Source organism: Fringilla coelebs (genome assembly GCF_963513975.1).
Source record: "Fringilla coelebs genome assembly, chromosome: 3".
NCBI classification, from domain to species: Eukaryota; Metazoa; Chordata; class Aves; order Passeriformes; family Fringillidae; genus Fringilla; species Fringilla coelebs.
The window spans coordinates 54,564,430-54,578,573 of NC_140030.1; the positions used below are offsets into that span (position 1 = coordinate 54,564,430).

Sequence of the window (14,144 nt, forward strand, 5' to 3'; positions counted from 1 at the left end):
AAAAACTATTTAAAGAATGGGAGTCCATGAAATGCTGTGTCTGTTTTGAAGCAAATCTTTTGGTTCAATACAGAAAGTGGTTTGGATCCTGTCACCTGAGTACTTCTGGGTAAGTAAAACCACATAAGCCTTCAGACAGCTCAGGAGCACAAGCAGAAACACTCCTGGCTCCAATCACTATCCAGTAAATGAAACAACCTTGTGGAGCTCTTTGCTGCCAGCACCATCTGAAAGTGCTCTGGCCAGTTTTAACTTGACACTCAGTACTGCAAAATCAACAACACTGTGCAGCAGGCCAAAGCACCAACCCCCTACTCCAACCAACCTGACAGCATCGAAAGGCAGCTCAGACCTGGGAGACTTGACATAGAAGTCAAGAATTTTTAAGAATATTTGTCAGTTTGCCTGTCCATGGGGATTCCCTGATGCTGAGTTTAGCTAGGTTGGTTGGAGCATGGTGCTCATAATGCCAAGGTTGATGGTTTGATCCCCATGTGGACCATTCAAAAAAGCTGGACTTGATAATCTTTGTGGATTCCTTCCAACCCAAAATATTCTATGAAAGCCCATCTTAGAAATGAGCCAGTGCTCTGCCTGCAGGCAAGAGAAATAGAATTTGCAGTCCCATGTTGACTGGGGAGTAAATGTATGTGGGTTCTCACTCTGGATTCATTACCCCCAACCCACTCTCTTCCAGTTACAGCCAGTATGTTTGCTGTATTGCAACCAGTTGGCAAAGAGGACATTTTCACAAGAACTTGCTGATCTCAAGGGACCACGGACTATCAGCAGTTCTGACTATTCTGCTCTAACTTCTCCTCTTATAAATGGATAAAATACCCCAACACCAGTATAAATTATCATTTGTTGTATTTCCTGAAGAACTGCTTATCTTTGTTGTGCCTTTCTTTTGAAGCAAACACGATTTATAAACGGATACCATCATATACATTTTCTGTGTAACCCTTGTACACCTCCTAACTGCTATCAGGAACATTAGGAAGTGAAAATGTGCTTTCATTGCATATGTAAGCTATTAAAGTAGCTGTTACATGAAAGATGTTATTTGCACAGGAGCAAAATTATGCCCATCTTTTCTCAGGAGAACTCATATTGTTGTTATTCAATTTGTTTCTCAGCAAAGAGGCACTTCTCTGCACGGGTATCAATTCTTTCAGCAGAGACAAAAAGGACACCACTCACTCTGCACATCTTGGAAAGCTTTGAGATATTCTACAGTGAGGAGTGGCTGAGGCAGTTCACGGATGAAGAGTTTTAAAAGACTTGCTGCATCATGTTGCTTCACATTTTCCCAGTTGAAAGTCCCTTCATAAAATTTTGCTTCCAGTTCTTGGCAAAGACCCTGAAATGCAATGGATACAGAGAGCACCAGTAATATTTGGCCGCTGGAAGTCACGCGTTATACACACAGCAATACTTTCCACACTTTGAAAGGGGGGGAATGACATCTGAAATATCACTTAACTCCAGCTGCTGCTGGTCATTTGCTACAAAACAGATAAATGTAGGATCAGAAGTGCTTCAAGTAAACACACATTAATAGGCAGCAGTCAAATCATATGGGAAAAGATCCCATGGGCCTGAGCCAGGGCCGTATGGAATAAAAATACAATAAGAAACAGATATCATACTCAAGCACATAAGGGTCACAGCTTCCCCTTACCCAAATATTAAGGCTGTCTGATATACAGAGCAATTCTGAAACTGCTACCCAAGGGTGTTGCTATAGTGCATACATGGCCATTTTCATAAACAAATAAGGCAATTATGAGTGTTGACACACAGCTTCTTATCAAAACATACACTAAGGTGAGGCTGGTTCTCTTTTTAAAACACAGGGCATGATTTGTGTAACTGAATAGCTGAATGTCTTGCCATCTACAGGGAATTCCATGTTGCTGGGCACATACAGCTTTGCCTAGCATGGGCTGTCAAACATGCTATGTGTGGAAGCAGCCTGTCCTGCAAACCATGAGGTTATGCAGAAGAGTAAAGAGCTCTGAAAGTCTCAGTGGAAGGCCATAACTCTGAGGCTGGGAAAGGATGGGGTACTGTTGGCAGCAGACATTACCATACCCCTACCCTGCTGCCATGGCAGTGCTCCTAGTGGCCTTTCACAGATGCACAAATGGGAACATGCTGCAAAGACCAAGTCCTTCTTAGTCTATTGCTAAGTGTCAGGCTTGATCTCACACCCACTTCATTTATTTCTTAGACAGGCAGAGTGAAAAGTAACCTCAGTACACAGCCAGAGGCCCTTAGGCACCTCTCACAGGTCACTCCCCTCTTCTAGCTCAGTTCTCTGGACAGAAAAGGAGGACAAATACACTGGCTTGTTTTGTAAAATATGTGCTATGGAAAAATACGGCCATAATTATTTATCCGGACAAGAAGGGCACATTGAACAGAGAATATTAGATACATTTTTAAGATACCCCTCTCAATAAATTTAACTTTGCCCAAATGGAAAATGAATCTATTTACAAAGAAAATGTGGACACTTAGTTTGGTGTAAAAGTTGGATATTCTCAACTGTCCTCCAGAGAGATCTTTTGTCTCCACTGACTGCATTGGAGGTTCAAATGTGCAACAGTCATAATTCAGATGTCTAAAGTCAAGTGGGTATGATTTCCTGATCATCAAAAAGAGCAAGCTTTAGAAAGAGAGATGAAAATTCTCCCTCAGAGACTCAGCACCTTCTCCATCCACATTCAGACCAAATCACTGCAGTAAATGCAGTATTAAATGTATAGATACAATTATTTTATGAGACGCAAAGGCAGAAATTTCAACTATGTGTCCTAGTGCTCCTAAAATGTGCCTACGTTTTAAAGTAAATGTATTTGACTATGGGGCATATCCATTTCACTTTAATAATAACCCTAAAATCTATAGAATCTATAGAATATGATAGCAAAGTATTTTTCTGTGTCTTTCTATAAAACTATATAATGAGGAAAAGACTTTTTTTTTCTGTTTAGGAAAACTAAGGGAAAACTTCAGTCCTTTAGTATGAGGAATTCTTTGCTTTTAAAAAAGTTTTCTATTAGAATAAGTAAAAGAACTTAAAATATTTGCTAGCAAAACTACTGCTAATTTAAAGAAATAGTTCACGCAAATAGAGAGGTTAAAAACAAGCAAAAGCCAAATAGTGAATGATCCACTGTCTGAGAAATTGTATTAAGCCAATAAAATCAAAGAACAAACAAATAAACAAAATCACTAAGAAATCACTCCAGTTTGCAGTACCAATGTTAAGTGGAAAATAAAGAATGGAGGAAAATTGAAAAAAAAATTAGTATCTTAGTTACCAGTAAATAAACAAACCCAATTCCCACAATATTCCCTTCTTTTAGTTGTTTCTAATGAACCAGCAGCTGGCCCAAGTTCTGCACAACAGAGGCTGGCAGACGTCTTTGGACAGCTGAATCCACTTAAATGGTCCTTTCTGTTTAGAATCTAAGGCCAGTTCAGACCGTCTTTTTAACACATTGAGCCTTGGCATGAATCACAGCGTGCATTCAGCTCCCTGCATTAGGGCAAACACCGGGGAAGAGCCTGCTGGATGTGACTGGCACTCACCCTGGGAAGTGTCGCCGCGCACAGACGCGCCTAACAAGATTGCGCGCGGCCAGCCAAGCACTTATATTGCTGTTCATAAAAATAAATGTGAGAGGTTCTTCAGCGCTCGCTGCCTGCCTTGCCCTGCAACACAGGTTAAGTCTAGCTATTAAGAAAGGCTCACAATGCCAGGGAAAAGCTTCTTCCTGAGGTAGAAAGACTGTTCAGATGATTAAACTGGTTCAGGGAAAAAGCAAAAGGCTGCAAAGCTCATGCCAAGAATTAATGAGATTTTGGCACAACTGAATTTGAAAAGCAGCTTTGACTCTCCTTCAAACTTAAAACTCCAGTCTTTTCCCAAAACTACAGTGGGTGAAAGCATAAAATCTCTGGCTAATATAATTCAGTTTTTTTTCTAAAGAGATTTTGTTTTCTGTTTTTGAAGATTTTGATACCAATGGGATGCTAAAATACAATTTGTATGACAAAATAAAATCAGCAACCACATATTCATTTTGGGGGATATTAATAACCTGTGCAATGTTTTACCTTTACTCTCGTTGCAACTCCTGGTATTCTAAGAAGTCCCTCTGTTTCCAGAGTTGTCTCTTCTATCTGGGCAATCAGCTGTCAAACACAAACCAAACTGGCATGAGCAAAGATGCCAATTAAAAATTACTGGCAGACAGTTCTGATATATTGAAGCCTTTATGCTTCTGTCTCTCTCTCTGTGCATATGCATTTGTGCACACAGATTTGTAACAAGCAGAGGTTCAAACACAGTTTGCAAATGAATTACAGTTCTTGTAGAAGAAAACTTCAGTATGGTTCTTACCCTTTTTTATTGAGTCCTATTAAAGAGGAGTTTGTTAATTTTATTAAAAAAGAAACCTGTATGTTTTTTACCTCCTTCAAGCCTCCTCTGAAGAATGAAGAATTATTTTCAAAAATTACTGTGGCCTCAAAATGATATCCCAATGTCTCCAAATCAAAATAAATAAAAATAATTACAGTAACATTCTCATGAATACTCTAGGACTTTACAAGAGGAGAACTAAGAACTTCTAGGCTTTAAAGAAGCCTCTGATTTGCAAATTCTGACATTCTCCCAACAGACTTAAAAGTCTGCAACCCTTCACACAGATAAATTTGCAAGAAATTCCATAAGAGAAATTAAAACCCATAGAATAATTTTTTCTCTAAACAAGATGCCTAGAAATATTCACTGAAGGATGGAATTAAGAGTATTTAAAACAAATCTGTAAACGTCAAAAGCTGATGACATAATTTTAGCACAAATAGTTCCCACCATGTTTAACTAGGGCAGTGCCTTTGTTACGTGCCTTCCTGCACCACTGCTTGAGTAAGAAAAATTATGCAACAGCGTTTTTTCCAGTTACAGAAATTAAACAGAGTTAACCTACCACTGCATCTATGTAACAGATAAATGACATTAAAAAGATTGGCCAGAAAACCCCACAAAGTCAGAAAACAGCACTAGAAGTGTCACCCTAGTGCATTTTCCATGGTTTAAAAAAATAAAAAAAAAGTGCTAACTGGCCCCATCCAGCTCACCCTGTACCTGGCTTACACCAGATCAGTGCCTGCCACTCACATCTGCTGGGCACAAAGACGCTGTGGCTGTGTGTGACCTGCCATCAGCACCACTTCTGGGGAAGGCAAGGTCTGGGGGCACAACTGCTGGCCACCACTCCTTCAGGAACACTCACTCCCCTTGGCACACAGCAACCTCCTGCCTGCGGGAAATCCCCTCTTCAATCTCTATCAGGGCTGCCTTGCGTGGCTTTATTAGCAGGCCAGACACTGGACTTACTGTCAGCAGAAACTTCTGATGACAGCACATGAATTGCTATTACTGTCAGATTTTCCAGTTGCAAAACCTCTGACAAAATTATGGCATTATTTTTAATTTAAATTCCTCAGTGAAATAAAAACTAGGTGTATTTTTATTTTTAATTAAGCAGCCTTCCTGTTAGCTTGCTTTGTTTCATTTCAGTGATAAATAAGATACATTTAAATGAATGAACAAAACTGGTCTCTTACACTTTATATAAATGCCCCATTCTTGGAAAGCACATGCTGCTGAGAACAAGCAGAAGAAATGGGAAACTGTTTATTTTCATATTTTCATTTGAAGTAAAACTGTATTCCAAATGATGTCTGCACCTTGCAAAACAAATCACATCTATAAGATATTAATGTTTATGTAGAATTTTCGATGGTGCTAGGATAGCAGAGTGATCAATCACTGTTTGCAATTTGATTTCTCAGTTTATAGATAGCATCTTCTCCAGAAATGTGTTTTCATGATCCTGAGAAAGCAATTTTTGGCATGAATGACACAGTGGTAGTTTTCAGACCGTGATGCAAAACTACTTGGAGATTTCTGTTTCTCAAAAAGTAGCAAGCACCTCTACAAACAGACTGAAATGGTTATGAGAGAGCACTGAGTTTTTGTCAGTGTTAGGACAGATCCACACACAGTGGCTTATTTTCTTCTCATGAAATGAGATGAGCTATGCATGGGCAGCAAATCAAGAATCTTCATCTTCTTTCCAATTGTCTCCCCCATTACCATGACATGATATGGGCAAAGGCATACCCCACTGTACTAAAGCAACAAGTCTTCTGGAAAAGCACCTGCCTTGTGAGTTTATTTTATATTCAAAAATAGGTCTGATACAATGTGAAGAATCACATTTACTGAATTAGTAAGTAAAGTTGCAATTAAAAGTTACAGTAACTTGGATGGATTAGAGTATTATACTGAAAACTGCGACAGGAAGCAAATAAATCCAGGACAAAATGTTGTCATTTTGCATGTATGTAAAAAGTTAACTTCTTCATGCCTATTTACCTTCTGAAAAATCAGTGGGATCTTGGTTCCTGGGACCTTCTTCTGATCCTGTTCCAGTAAAAGGGACAATGGGACACCAAACAAGCCAGAGTCTGTAGATTAAAGCAAAAGAAACTGAGATATTATCCACATCTTTTTCCAGTATATGTGATACTGGCATAAACCCACATTTCTGAAGCAGTAAGTCTATTCACTGCGTTCAGAGCTATTGACCTTTTGTTTAAAGTGTTTTAATGTCCTTGCCAATCAAGTTACACAAAACATTCTGGCTATAAGAATTCATCATCTCTTCCTCAGGAGTCTTCTGTTTTGACTTCAAATTGCCATCCGCATATTCTGGAGCACAGTAAAGCAAACTGCATAAATGAACCATCTGCACAGTTCTGGTTTGCAGAATGGATGTGATAATGACCCTGCAATGCAGATCTTCACCACTCAACACCAGTCATTACAGCTGAGATGGAAATGGCCTGAGTAAAATATCCAGAACTTGGTCACTAAAATGAGACAAATACAATTATCACCCAGAGTTGCTCTGAACACTTCTCTCTACGAGGGTTTGGAAATAACAGCTTTTCAACTCCTGTGCTTTTGAATTATACAGCACCAGCAGAACAGCAAGACAACCAACTCACTGAAGGTTCATTTTTAAAAACAGCTAAAGTACAGTTAATTCTTGGTTAAAAATAACTTTTAGAATAGGGCCAAAGCAATTCAAATTTTTTTTTTGAAAAGGAACTCAGCCCCAGTTAATTTAGCCCTGATGACAAACTAACCTCAGTCTTCATGTAAATGGGACTTACATGTGTTATGGCCCATGTTGAATAGAAGTTGAATAGAAGTGAATAACCATTTAAAGAGAGCTATGCTAATAATGACTAACCCAAAGTTGCTGAGACAGAACTTCTCTGTCAGAAGTACTGATAATTGCTGTATGTGCAAGTTTTCTGGAGCAGCATATAACAATACAAGTAGTCAAAATCTGCTGCTTGGTAAGATGCCATGCCAATATTGAGCACAGAACAGATGCAATTACTAAAAAAACTGTCAGCCCTTGAGAAAACATGATATACATCAAAGAAAGATCAATTTCAGTGCCAAACCAGAAGTTCTTATATCTGTCAGCATAAAAAGTCTACCAATAAAATACAAGGGACTCATACATACTGGCAATATCCGTACCCCATAGCTTTATTATCTTGAAGTTCTTGTCAATAATAAAAGTTTCCATTGAAATGTAGTTGAAAAAGCAAACTCCAGGAGGTCAATAAAAAAGCAGTGCTGGGCACAGCACAGCATTCCCCAGAAGAATGATGTTTTCATCATCTTCACATACTCAAGCACAAAGGAGAAAACTAATAGACCCACCACTGTATGAATCAATTGGCCAAACACTTCAGGGGTGAAGAGGTAAGGGTCAGACAGAGCAAAAAGGCACTGAAGGCAGTACATTGCAAAAGCAGATTAGCTTGGCAGAAAAGCTGATGTCATTGTCCATTTCCTACACATTGCCATGAGTCTAGCCTATCTTTTTTACCTCTTAAAGAAGTTTTTAATCAATTCAACATTTTATGAATGCGTGCCATTCAGATAATAATGCTGGGGGTGAAATTCAATTAACAATTAATTTTTTAAGAAGAAGCAGTTATAAGTAAGACCCAAAATACAAGAGAAGAAAGTGCTTTGTCTCTGTTTATGAGTGACAGCACAAGTACTTCTGCAAGAAGAAAATGCATTCAAGTGATCAAGGTCTTGTCCATGTTTCTGTGTATGCCTTTTGCATTAAAAAAGCTGTTTACTACTACTGTAAAGTGAAGAACATATTCTGAAGAATCTATTGTACCTCGCTGTGTATCTCTCTATGCTCGCTGTTGCTTTCAATTATTTAAAGAGAGCTATTGCACTGTCACATTCACTGAACCTTGACAACAGAGTTTTGGCCAAAGCAGGCTTGTGATTAACTGGTAACACATCTCAAGCTCTTGTAAAGCATTTAGCAGAAGTGAAAAATACAAAAACCAAACAAAGCACTGAAAATCTCTAGCATCAAGAAATTGGTTTCCATGCTTTCTGTGCTCCCAAGGAAAGCACTGTGATTACACATTTGCTCCAATGGCTTGCAGAAGAAAGCGACATGGTGCGGCCGTCCCTGCCTCCTCTGCAACAGTTTAAATCTTCCACTTTATGTGCCATTCATTGAAACAACTGCATTAGAGCCTAAGTAAATACTGGGTGGGCAAGGCCTAGATGACACAGGAATGTTTGTGCCAGACAGAATAGGAAACACATGACAGGTCCCACCTACGGCAACAAAAGCACAAAAGTCAGCTAGACTCAGCTGAATTACAGAATTGCAAAGGCTGAAAAAGACCCTTGAGATCTTTGAGTACAATTTTGAAAGTAGACCAGTACCTACCTTCAGGAAATCAGGAAAAGAATACCCACAAAGACCACATACATGCTCATGCTCTTTGGGAATAAATCGGCACGTACAAACTTCTGTGAAGCAATTCTTGCTGCATGGCATACTACTAAGATACTTACCCTTCACTCCTTAGATTATCTGCTCAGTGACTGTCTTGAATTTTAACTTTAGACAAAGAGCTGGAATTTTTCACTTATGCCAGTGAACTTGTTTAAAGCTTGCCTTAAGGTGTAAAATTAAATGTTGCTCAGGGCCTATGTTACTGCTTATATATTACATATAAATTTTCTGCTGGAAGCTCATAAAGAAACTGATGCATTTGTTTCATTGCATTAAACAGATGCAATCGGTTCAGAATACAAAACTCCAACTTACCTTTGGTTTTGATTTTTACAGCTTTTTGCTGTTTGAATTCTGTCCCAAGTATGTCATAGAGAGCAGTTAATTCAATCAGTGCTAAAGAATAGACTTTCTTCATGTCCTGAGGGGCGAGGTCACCAATCTTTGTGGTACCTGTTTTGTCCTTCGGCAGTCTGAAATTCTAAAAGCAGAGAATTGCAGCAGGGTAAATAATCCAAGTCATGACAAATTACTTAGCTCAAAGGCTGTACTTCCTTCAGGGTACAACCTTTCATCATGAAGCCTGCTGTCACTGACTAAATCAAAGGAGAATCCCACAAACAGGTTAAAAAGTAGATGATCTTAAAATGATCGGAAGATTTAGGTTCCCAGTGACTTCTGGAGTTCATCTAATTCAATTGCTGCTCAAAGCAAGGCTAAATTCAAAGTCTGATTGGATTGCTTGTTGTTGTTGTTGTTCAAATGAATTTTGAAAATTCCTAATAACCCCTGTAGGAACCTGTTTCAGTGTGGAATGCTCTCGTGGGCACTCTCTTTACTATGCAAAAAAAAAATTTCGCCATTAGTCACTTGTGTCCATTAACTGTTATCCTTTTACTTGGCAGCTCCAAGAAGAGTCTGGATTTGTCATTTTTCCTGCTTGCAACCACATACTCCCTCTCCACCTTCTGCATCTTTTTTCCAGTTTATATTGATGGAAATGGCTGTCCATGAACAATCCTCTGCACATACAATTGCATAGAAATCCTATGCAGTAGGATAGAAATCCTTCTGCATTTGTGCACACAAAATAAAACATTTGGCTGCCATAGAAATAATAATAAAGGAGTTATCTTCTTAGAGAAAGGGGATACTTTATCATGGCTCCTTTCTACTGCACTAGGTACTCAGAGATACTAGATACTACAGTCAGAGAGAAATATAAGGAATTTAGTTGAAAGGGTGAGGGACTTTCCAACTCATTGAACTTTCTAACTCCATCTCTCACCAGCAGGCTCCTAAGTATGCATGACTCAGAGCAGGAAGCCTGACAAGACTTTCTTCCACTTGGAAAGACATATTATACTCATTAATTATTTTCTTACCCTGTGCAAACCCAGCAATAGCAGAGCTGAATTGCTGGTTATGGTACATGACTACAAGGGCACATACCAAAATATAAACATAATTTACAAATGGTAGATGAGTAGCCAGTTCCCCACCTTGAGCTTTCATTGACTTGCACAAACATGTCTGCTTAAAAATACCTGCCAATGACGGAGGTGCAACCAATATATTGTAGATTTAAATAGGTAACTCCCTTCCTTTTCCTATCATTTTGCAGCTCCATTTGTAACTGAAGAAGAAATCCCATAGCCATGTCTTTGAGCAATCCTTCACAAGCCTGGCCAGAAGCAGAGCTAATGTATGTATTATGCATATATACAGAAGTTAGAACACAGCTTTTATCTCCTTGTTATAGGCTGCATTAGAGAAACACGACTCAAACACTTCAGAATCCACCTCTAAATATCCATTACTGTCTGGTTTAGAATGTTTGAACTAGGATACATAGGGTAATTACTACTTGAAGAACTGCACAAGTCCTTATCTAAATTAAGTGTTTGAAGAAACACTGGGAAACATTATTTCAGAAATTGTGTTTACTCAGACATGTTTGCATACAGTGTTAGGGAAAGAAAAGAAAAAAACCACCAAGACAGTTTTCACACCAGTCATTAGTTTACAGGTCATATGTACATGTTACACGTTCATGAACTGGTGGGTAGAGAGAGATCCTGAAAGAGATTTCTGAGGATCGAGAACAAAGTCCCTTGGAGGATTTTCTTTTGATTTTATATGGATTCATTCCGAAAGAGCCTCTTTTTTATTAAGAGTTGGAAAGAAAAACTGAGTTGAAATTAATCTTTCATTTCCTGCCATTTGACTTCAGACCTCTAACTTCTACCGACAATTCTGTTCTTCATTCTCATTCCTCACCTACCCACATCAGACAACTGCATAAGGTTTCTACAGGCATTCACCAACCCTTTTCATATTACAGCAGAGCTTTTTATTAGAGGTAAGCATCTCACCTCAGAAAAAGGGGATGTAAACGAATACAGCAAGGATAGAGTGGTACAACCACCACTAAGCCCTATTCCAGCTTAATATTAGAAGTTCATTTTTGCTTACATATAGAGCACATTTTTCCAGACACACAAGTACATAAAAAGGCATAAATGTAGTTATTTTCATGTTATTGAGCATACTATTCCCAAAAATTAGCTACCTTAAGAACCTCTATCTCTACAAAGCCAAATCTGACAACATTCTTCTACATCTAATTCACTCAGTCTCAGATAAATATCACCTATACAGTACCTCTAGCTAAAAATAAAGAGGAATAAATAAGGAAACCTACCGGGAGAAGAGTGTCACCACCTCCACCTTTGTGCATTTTGCCTACTGAGCTGTCTTTGAGATTAGCTGCCTGTTCTGCAAATGATATCTCCAAATTGATGTCCGTGTCTGAAGACGGCACGTCTTCAAGCAGGCTCTTCTGCTCATCTGCTCCAAGACTGAACTTTGGACCTGAAAACACCATTAAAAAAAAAAAAGCTAAAAATCAAGAGCAGCACAATTGAGCACCACTCAGTGCATGAGAGTGTTTTAAACCAAGTAGAAATTAATGCTGTGCGAGCAATGGACATTCTGACAGCAAAGTCACTGTTCCTGTATTTTTTATGTCAGTTGAAAATTTAGCAATTGACAAGGGTTCGACTTTTTTAGGTTCAATAATTTGGCCAAGGCATGGGGTTTCCTCTCCTATTTATCTATTATGAAAAGATAGAGCAATCCACCTCAAACAAACAGCAGACTCCCACAATCTTGCAAAGCCAAAGAGCTTTGGCGTCAGAAGTTCCTTGCCATCAAACACTTTCTAGCCTCAAAGACTGTAACATCCTGCAAATAAATCAGCAATTTTTTCTGCTGTTAAAATTTCAAAAGCAATAGAGAATTTGTCCTCCATGACCCAAAGCATTAACATCTGGGAGTAACAGGGAGTACACAGATCATATCTTTGTTCCAGTATTCCTGTTCTCACCTCAGTCTGAAGAGTCTAGATTCCTCAAAACAGTTTGGACATGTTTCCATGATACAGGGAAGGACTAAGTACACAACAACGGCCTTACTTCTCTTTCTTTGTTCCTTAAAGGAATCAAACACTAGACAAATTTAGAACATTTTTTGTTAAAGGAATAAAAAATCATAAAAGGGAGAGGCCGTTCTGCTTTTAGAAAAAGAAGCTTCCCAATTTCACAGTAAGTCAACCACTGCTTTTGGTCTGAAGTTAAAATATATTGTGAGAGAAGCAAGAAGAAAATTATACAGTAAAAACCAGTATTTCATAAAAAGCATAGAAGTCTAAGAAAGCTTTCAGTCTCTCTACCATCCTTCTCATGATATCTATCCAAAATCATACATCAAGGAATAGGTTCCTTTTGAGAGACATTACAGAATCACAGGTTTCCAGGTACTAGGGAAGGGTAAAGTCACAGAATAATTAAGGTTTAAAAAGACCTTTGAGATCACGGAGTCCAACCTATGACCAAACACCCCCATCCCAACTGTATCATGGAACTAAGTGGTGTGTCCAGTCTTTCCTTAAACACCTCCAGGGACTCCACAGCCACTCTGGGCAGTTCACTCCAGTATCTAATCAGCCATTTGTGAAGAACTTCTCCCTAATGTCCAACCTAAACTCCTCCTGGCACAGCTTGAGGCTGTGTCCTCTTGTCCTGTTGCTGCCTGAGAGAAAAGACCAACCCCCACCAGGCTACAGCCTGCTGTCAAGCAGCTGAAGAGAGATAAGATTCCCCTGAGCCTCCTTCTCTCCAGGCTAAACATCCCCAGCTCCCTCAGCCTCTCCTCATAGGACTTGTGCTCCAGACCCTTCACCAGCTCTGTTACCCTCCTCTGGCCATACTCCAGCCCCTCAGTGTTCTTCCTGAACCAAGGGGCTCAGAACTGGACACAGAAATTGATGTGTAGCCTCCCCCGTGCTGAGTACAGAGGAAGAATCACTTCCCTAGTCCTGGGACCGTGATTCAGCCACTGGCTCCTACTCACACGAGACTGCAGCCTGTTCAAAGCTAATACACCACAAGTGGAGGAAAAGTGGACAGAAATGGGCATGAGCTGTGAAGGAGAACCACGAGCAATGCGTAAGTTTTGTTGTAAGAATTTTGTGCAATATAATAAACTAATTTCTTTACACTGCTGTGGGAAATTTCTGTATGGCCTAGAGTAACTATCCTAAGCCAAGACAGAAAAAAGTTCCCAGGTACAGCAGTTACAGGTACAGCAAAAAGCTGACTGAAGCAGGGGAAAGCCTGCAGAGAGGCTGATTAAGAGGAGTCAGGTAAGTGCTGATCTACACTGATGGTATCAGTGGTCTGTAAAAGAAATTAGCTGCAAGCACACTATCCAAACAACATATGAAGCAGGAAGTTAAAAAAAAATTACAGCAACTTGCTAATTTTTCTAAATTATACCTGCATCTTATTTAAACACAAAACTATTCTCTGACATCATTTAGATCAAGTCCTGAAAATAACCTCAGTCAGCCAGGGCCAGACTCAGGGGACCTGGCAGGCAAATGGCTGAAGCCACCACAGCCACTTTCTGGTAAGGCACAGGGCTTTACACAACCACTCCCTCGTCAAAGTACTTCCCTAAGCTGAGACACTTTCAGGGAGAGAAGGTGTATTTGAGTTAATGCTTTGACTCTACTTACAACCAAGCAATGTTGTGAGAAGTAGAACAGAACATTTTCATATCCTGCCAGTTGTGTGTGTTACTCATCACTTGTTTTTTCCAGAGTGGCTTCTGCTCACTTTCCACAGACCCCAAAAT

The 14,144-nt window shown here is 39.4% G+C and overlaps 1 protein-coding gene across 1 annotated transcript in view; it reads right to left on the minus strand.

Annotated features, from left to right (window-relative positions):
* The window catches only part of ARHGAP18 (Rho GTPase activating protein 18), a gene marked incomplete at its 5' end in the record, with an annotated part of 66,035 nt that overhangs the window by 13,673 nt on the left and 38,218 nt on the right, over window positions 1-14,144 (minus strand). The window contains 5 exons of the mRNA XM_084203281.1: window positions 1,204-1,363; window positions 4,132-4,209; window positions 6,461-6,552; window positions 9,261-9,426; window positions 11,650-11,819. Of these exons, the coding sequence (XP_084059407.1) occupies window positions 1,204-1,363; window positions 4,132-4,209; window positions 6,461-6,552; window positions 9,261-9,426; window positions 11,650-11,819 (666 nt within the window). The remainder of the gene's footprint in view (window positions 1-1,203; window positions 1,364-4,131; window positions 4,210-6,460; window positions 6,553-9,260; window positions 9,427-11,649; window positions 11,820-14,144) is intronic.